This window comes from Schistocerca americana, chromosome X (assembly GCF_021461395.2).
Source record: "Schistocerca americana isolate TAMUIC-IGC-003095 chromosome X, iqSchAmer2.1, whole genome shotgun sequence".
In the NCBI taxonomy this organism is placed as follows: domain Eukaryota; kingdom Metazoa; phylum Arthropoda; class Insecta; order Orthoptera; family Acrididae; genus Schistocerca; species Schistocerca americana.
In genome coordinates, this window is record NC_060130.1 from 948097921 (window position 1) to 948105565 (window position 7645).

The 7645-nt window shown below is 37.3% G+C and overlaps 1 protein-coding gene across 2 annotated transcripts in view; it reads right to left on the reverse strand.

The window, feature by feature from the left end:
• LOC124555018 (LMBR1 domain-containing protein 2 homolog) overlaps nt 1-1942 on the reverse strand; it is a 107301-nt gene extending 105359 nt beyond the window's left edge. For both annotated transcript variants that reach the window (XM_047128764.1, XM_047128763.1), the window contains exon 1: nt 1634-1942. In XM_047128764.1, the coding sequence (XP_046984720.1) occupies nt 1634-1807 (174 nt within the window). In that variant the 5' untranslated portion in view covers nt 1808-1942. The remainder of the gene's footprint in view (nt 1-1633) is intronic.
• Nucleotides 1943-7645: the final 5703 nt, after the last annotated feature.

Consider the following 7645-nt stretch of genomic DNA (forward strand, 5'->3'; position numbering starts at 1 on the left):
TTATTTACCAGGATCCCTTGATGGCAGTTACTTTACAACCACAGCATTGCCCTCCACCAACAAATTTGAAACAGATTAGCTACTTTAGATTACATAACATTCCTTTCTCCATATCACAAAGTTCAATTATTTGTCATTGTTTTTAATTTACTAACTAGTGTTTTTGGAATTAAGGACTAGTCATCCTGACCAGAGTTCTCTGTGGCTCTCAAAAATCATTTCAGGTGAATGCTGAGATGGTTCCAAAACACTGCACAGCAATCGTACTCCCATTCTGTGCCCATTATTGAATTATAATTATTATTGTTTCAAACACATTTTTTGCCATCTCATTGCTATTATAATCATTCAGTCAGTTCATTAATGTAATGAAACATTCCACATCTTGTGACATTGTTACAGAAGTGCTATAGAATTAAAAATAAATAACACTGAAAATAGGAAAGTCAACATGTCACTTCCTATGTCATTCCATTCCTATTTCATAACTTAGATTTATTAACAAGTATATTAATATGTCTTGAAAGTAACCAGACACTAGTTGCACATATATGATGGTTCCTCATTATTGTGTGATTTATGAAACATTGTGTGTAAATGAATGAAAACATGGGGTAAATGAGTTAGTGTCATGCATTTACATGGTGCAATAATCTCCGTGGGTCTACTTAGCAGTGCGTCATACCCATGTGAGCCATTACTCTGCTCTTTGTACACTCCTCCAGCAGTTTATTTTCAAGCCAATAAACAAACATATATTCATACAGTCTCCTTTCCTCACCATTCAAGACTTACAATGCACTGACATGCCCAATACAGCGATTCTCCTTTGACAAGCGGTCATGTCACCATCAACACTACATGGAGGCAATGGTGACACACTGATCTGTAGGAAAGCTGAAGATTTAGGTTATAATGGTAGGTGCAAATTTGATTGTGATCTGCCAAAGCCAATGAATGTCTCAATACGGTATTCTGTAGCTATATTTAAGATTCTTGGTGAAAACACCCAATTTTCCCACTGCCGTCTCATTCATGTTTTTAATAGGCATATATTTAATTCTGTTAATAAGAAGAAAATCCCCACCTAAAACCCCTATGAGCCTGATACTTTGAGAATTTAAATATTAGTAAATATGATTGTATGAAATGTTAGTGGCCATTCAGGTTGACATCACTGATCAAAACTGATAGACTGTATCGTATCCAACACATCAACATAACCTTACCAGGTTTTAGATCAAGTGTTAATTGTCTGGTTTACTCATTTGCTATCAAATTATGCAAAAGGTATGCGTAATTCAAACATAAAAAGGTTAACAGCTAGTCTTCACTGAAAAACATTATCTTGAGTCTCACATGAACAGAACTGAGAGTGTGCATTGAAAACAATAAAATGCAGACATGTTTCTTTTTTTCGAGGCAATACCATTTCAATTGGCATATTTTAGAAATAATTTCCCACAAAATGTTAACGGTACATATATTCCAATAGGCTCTTAATACAGCACTTGCATTGCATGTATATATTTTACCAAACCCTTGATTAACTCTAGGTTACGTTATCTCATCTAACTTACAACGAATTTCCCTAAAAGAAAATTCTGTATTGGGTAATTACATAATTACTTACAGATGATACATCCAGTGGAAGAACGAAGATTATGAGGAACGAAAAGTACCATCCTGTTAGCACTGCGAACTTTACGATAACGTGATGTCGTCTCCAATTAATATATCTGTATATGATGCTAAAAGCTAGGAAAAAAGTCACAACGACATCAACAACTAATGGTCCAACAGTCATTTCTGTCAGGCGCGTCCGCTACGTAAAATACCATCAAACGTCTTTCGCCGTTTTGGATTTCAAGTTTTTGGCCTCGTTATCTGATGCCTTATTCATACTTTCTAACTTCTGAGTAGTCAGGGATTTCAGAGGCATAAGTTTCGGCCTACAAAGAATATTCTGCGGCAAATCTTCTTTATGTAATATTCCTCGTTGTGGCACAAAATCATTCGGCACGAACTTTTGACTATCTGACATTGCAACAAAAATCCTTCTTCACATCTGAAATCAAGACATCGGCAAAAGTGGTGCAATTACATCACAGATGCCAAACGGATATTTACTGCAACGTATACTTAAAAATGATACTAATTGAGGGCCCGTACAACTGCGAAAACAAACGGCACATACATCACAACCTTCAGCTGATTGTCCCTAGAAATGTCATCAAGTTAAGAAACAAGTATAAAAACGAAAACAAAACGTATTTACACCGACAATATCATAGCTGTCATCACGCTACATAGCAGACACTCCTGGATTCTCAAAGTCCAAAGATGTACAGAACTGTCACAATCCAAAGATGCATACCAGCTGTATGGGCGAACCCAATGATGTTACATTGTTGGCTCAAGTTCTTCGACCATAGATAGATTATATTTATGGTCGAAGTTCAAGTTCCACATAAGTGTCTAGAAACAGCAAATATTGGTGCCGGGGTCAGCCAATCGATTGCTCTTTGCTGGCCGCGAGTCTGTAGCTCGTTGCGCTTCTGATGGCAGACAGTGAAAGTATACATTCTCCTTTTACGACAAGGTTTGATTCATTCATTCCGCACGAAATTCGAAATTGTGTGCTAAACTACCTAGGTCGCTTAGTTTAGATTAGTACTTGTTCCATAGACCATGAATACGACACTTCGTAATGATGTGGAACGTGTCAGGTTAATAAAAGGTGTCTATACAAGCAATTGTATTACACAAAATGTTACATGAAACTTAATATTTTTAATTTTTTTTTGGTGGAGGTGGGGAAATTACCCACTTACTATATCCAAAAATTCATTTAATGAGTAGAAGGAGTTGCCATTCAGAAATTCTTTTAATTTCCTTTTAAATGCTATATGGCTATCTGTCAGACTTCTGATGACCAAAGACTTTTGTGGCAGCATAATTTGACCCTTTCTGAGCCAAAGTTATGCAGTTTTCAGCATGTACAGTTCACGATAGTGAAGGATTTTACAAAAAAAATGCTCAATAGTATATCCCACAACTAAAAACATAGCTAAGGTCTCCCCAAACTAAGAGTAAATTTTCACAAGAAAATGTTTCAGTTCTTAAGACTACAGCTGAGTCAATCTGGATTTGCAAAATGTGAAGCAATTTCCAAATATTTTGAAGATAGGGCAGCTGTGCATAGTGTCGGAAGTAGCGGCCTCGCAAACTTTCTTGTTAAAGATGTTTTGGGTGAAGAAATTGCCATTAAAGTGAATACTGCATCGGAGGAATTCAAGGTTATTGTTTATTAAGACTACTTTAGCACTGTACAATCGTATTCCTCTTTCCAAAATATAAAATGCAGAAACACCTTCCTCAATCTCCTTGTACAATGCATGAAATTACCCTTCTGTACCACGTAATTACATTTTCTTCAGACCCATGCACTTTCTTTGTGTTGTTTGCGCTTCCGTCTCCTTCTCTAATACACAAGCTATCCCTGCAAGCTAGAAACCATTTGCGTCCAATAAATGCCATTTTCGTAAAAATGTGAACTCCAGCATCCACGAATACAAGCTACCACGCGGTGTATGTGCACGTTGCACGTATAAAGAGTTGAGAATCATCTTGTGAAGATCGCAATTCTCAGGAAAAGAACAGTTGAGGACAGCAATGAGAGCAGAGATCACATGACTTGAACTGACTTGATGTGCCATGATGTGATGGACAGTATGAATGCACCTTGATGTGACGGTGTCTTGAAGTGATGGTACTGTGACGGACAGTGTCAATTGGCCTAGGCAACCACTTGTGATAAGCAGGAAATCTATATTCGAGGTTGGTCTGGCACAAATCATCATCTGTCACAAACAGCTGAGTCAATCTGGATTTACAAAATGCGAAACAACTTCCAAATATTTTGAAACTAGGGCAACTGTTTTATAGTGCATAGTCTTGGTAGTAGTGGCCTAGCAAACTTTCTTGCTAAGGATGTTTTGGGTGAAGAAATTGCCATTAAGGTGCATACTGCATTGAAGCAATTCAAGGTTGTTGTTTATTAAGACTAATTTAGCACTGTACAATCGTGCTTCCACTTCCCAAAATATAAAATGCAGAAACACCTTCCTCAAGCTCCTTGTATAATGTGTGAAATTACCCTTGTGTACCACGTAATGACATTTTCTTCAGACCCATACACGTTCTTTGTGTTGGACATCTGCCTGTGCTGTCTGACTGTCATTAGAGTTTTTCTGATAAATAGGATGCAAATGAAAATTGTCATTGCTATGAAAATAAGATAGAAAGAAGTAAAGCGAATTGTCAAAGCAAATCGTTTTGGTGAGAACCATAACAAATTAGGTGACAGTATGTGTCCTTGATACGCTTTTTAAACTTATAAAGGCCAGTTCATACTGTCCGTCACAGCACTGCCAGGTCATGGCACTGTCACGACAAGGTGTATTCACACTATCCGTCATGTCATAGCATGTCAAGTCAGTTCAAGTCCCTTGATCTCAACTCCCATGGCTACCCTCCAATGTATTTTTTTTTTCGCGTGGATTGCTATCTTTGCAAGATGATTTTTAACTGTTTTTATGCACAAAGAGCATATACGCTGTGTGGTAGCTTATATACATTTATACGAAAATGACACTTATTCGACTCAGACAGTTTGTAGCTTGCAGGGACTGAAATGAAATGAAATGATCGTATGGCATTTATTTGACGGGATATCCTCTTCGGGGTTCGGCCGCCATATTGCTAGTCTTTTTAATTGACGGCACTTCGGCGACTTGTGTGTCAAAGATGAAAATGATAATGAAGGACACATAACACCCAGTCCCTTGCGGGGAATTGAACCCGGGCCCCCTTCTGTGGCAGGCGGTAACGCTACCTCTGCGCTACGGAGGCGGACTTGGAGTCACTGTTTGTATATTAGAGGAGGCAGAAGTGCAAAACAACACAAAAAAGAGGATGGGTACATAAAATATCACTATGTGGTACAGAAAGGGAATTTCACACACTATAAAAGGAGCCCAAGGAAGAGCAATCTTCATTTCATATTTTAGAAAGTCGAAGCATCAGTTTTTTTTATTTCTTACGTCAAACTGAACACAGAATTAGTAAAATAAATGCAGTGTTACGAGCTGTCATCACATCCTGTGAAAAACTGCCTTGTTTAAGATTAAGTTTCGTTGTTAATTCTGTGCAAATTTTTGTGCAGTAGTCATAGCTCCCTCAATATCTTTCCCTTCGAGATTCATAGGTTTTCTTTATGTCTTGTATTTGGCTTTTAATAGTTCAAGTGCCTTACTTGTACTAGGGTTATCTAGTGAAACCACATAAATATTGACCACTGATGCTTGCAAAACTGTTTCACACACTGTCCAGAGAGCTTCTTAACAATAAATAAACCTACCACAAACACATATTTAAACAAACAACTTTCAGTGTCTGAAAGTTTCAGGCCATTTCTTTATGACATGCTACAAAAGCCTGATAACATACAAATAAATTCCACCTAATAATCAGTGTTATTCTACCTAAGGTACTTTTATCACTTCAAGTTGCAGCCATACTACATGCATTTCATTGTGAAATATTAAATACCATACTGGCATGCATAATAATCGACTTTATAAATGTAGTAGAGGGCACGTAGTTTACCAGGCTCATGTCATACGATTCAGACTGCTACCTCACTGACTTAATTAATCTTTCATCACCTATTATAAATTTTAACAAAATAAATAACGAAACAATCAATTTTATACCAAAGAACGAACAAATAACAAATGATATTAACCACTAAAACCACAACCAAACGAAATTCAGAGATCTGTACATGGCCATATATCAGGAGGAAATGAACTTGGGGGTCATGTGATCAACAACAGATGGATGTCGTCAGCCATCAAAACGTTCTTGCCGAGAAACCTTGATGGTGCTGTGACGTGATGTGACGGGATGAGACGGCCATCGCGGATGCCACCGTATGAAGTGCATTGCAGAATATTGCGGACATGATGAGATGTGACAGCAAATCTAAATGTGTCAGAAACGAGATAATTAAATTGCACATACATAGAATGAGACATTCTGTATCAGATTGTTCGAATAAATAAATTTTTTATTTTATCAGTTTCGATTTTGATGAAATTTGCTATGATATCTACAAATGAGAAGCCTGAAGTCTGGTATGACACTATAAGAACGTTTGGAAACATCGTCCTCTCTATAATTTTCTGGGATAGCAAAGTCTGAAAATTTGCATATTGAAAGTCATGGAGACTGATCTTGAAATGTGAGCTGTAATAAGGATTTGTAAATTAAATAGAAAGCTGTGTTCCTTAGCATCTGAGCTGATTTTCGGTCTTCTAAGGAAAAGAAAAAAGTTATGGTGATATGTAGGTATTGTTAATTTTTACGAAAATTCTGTTAATCATTCCTTGGACACTTTTGCGATGACAAATTGCAAAAAATGACAGCTGTACTAACATAAACAAACGCATAATAACCAAAACGCATAAACAGTACGCAAAAAACTACTGTAAGCTTTCGATTTCTACCACCAAAACTTGCTATGAGCAGCACACCTGAGAGCAGCCAGGCACACCTGATTGGCACCAAGATTTGCTGCCCATAGACACAAGTGTTGAGCACATAATCAGTAAAGACATCAGTAAAGAAAGCCAAACATGTGTTAGTAAGCATGTCACTAAAAGTTCTGTACACTATCATGGGACAAGAGCCATTTTGGGCTTATATTTATCAAGAAAAACAAGGATTACAGCTGCTCAATAATTTAACTCAGAAGATGAAACAGATAACTAAAATACATTTGTTTAGAAATGTCCTCAAAGCATAAAATCGTGTTTCCACAGGAAACGAAAGCGGGCACATGCACATGCAGCCTGCAGTATCACCTTAGGAGATCAGTCAGTGTCAAGATTGTAAGTGTTTTCACATGTGCGATTTGATTTTCTACAGCCCACAACATGTAGGATGGGGCTTCCGTGCATTGAGGGGATGAGGTCTGCGCATGCATAGCCACAGAGAGTGGGCAAACAGAAGTCCATGTTGCTAAATTATGTTGCTGTGGACAACCATCAGGTTCATTTGCCTTTGGTACATCATATTATATGCTCAAATATATGAGAGGGATAATACATTTTAATACCAATTTCGATCAATCGTCTATGTGAGAGAAACCTTACTTCACATCTTGACGCTTCGTGTGCTGCTCCACAGTGACTGTGTTACATCGCAAGGCGAGAACAGCTGACAAAGCTTTGTGAAGATGCCAGTTACAATTTTTCTCTAAATGACGTTTGTCTAACGGCAAGATCATCGAAAAAAGTTGCAATAATTGCTATTTATTGCGATTTGGACTATAAGTAAAAATGTAATACACAGCAAAATTAACCAAACTCAAACCGAAATCATTACATTTACTTGACAGCTGCTTCTACTTCACATAATTTCTTTAAATGTGTGTAATGCCTGTATGCGTGTGTGTTTGACTGTAATTCAGCGTAAATCACTGTGCATAAAAGAAAATTACTGGTAGCAAAGGCTGGTGTAAAAGACTATGGTAAAAATTATCGGTATGTTATAATATTTTTCGATGTCAACAGAATTA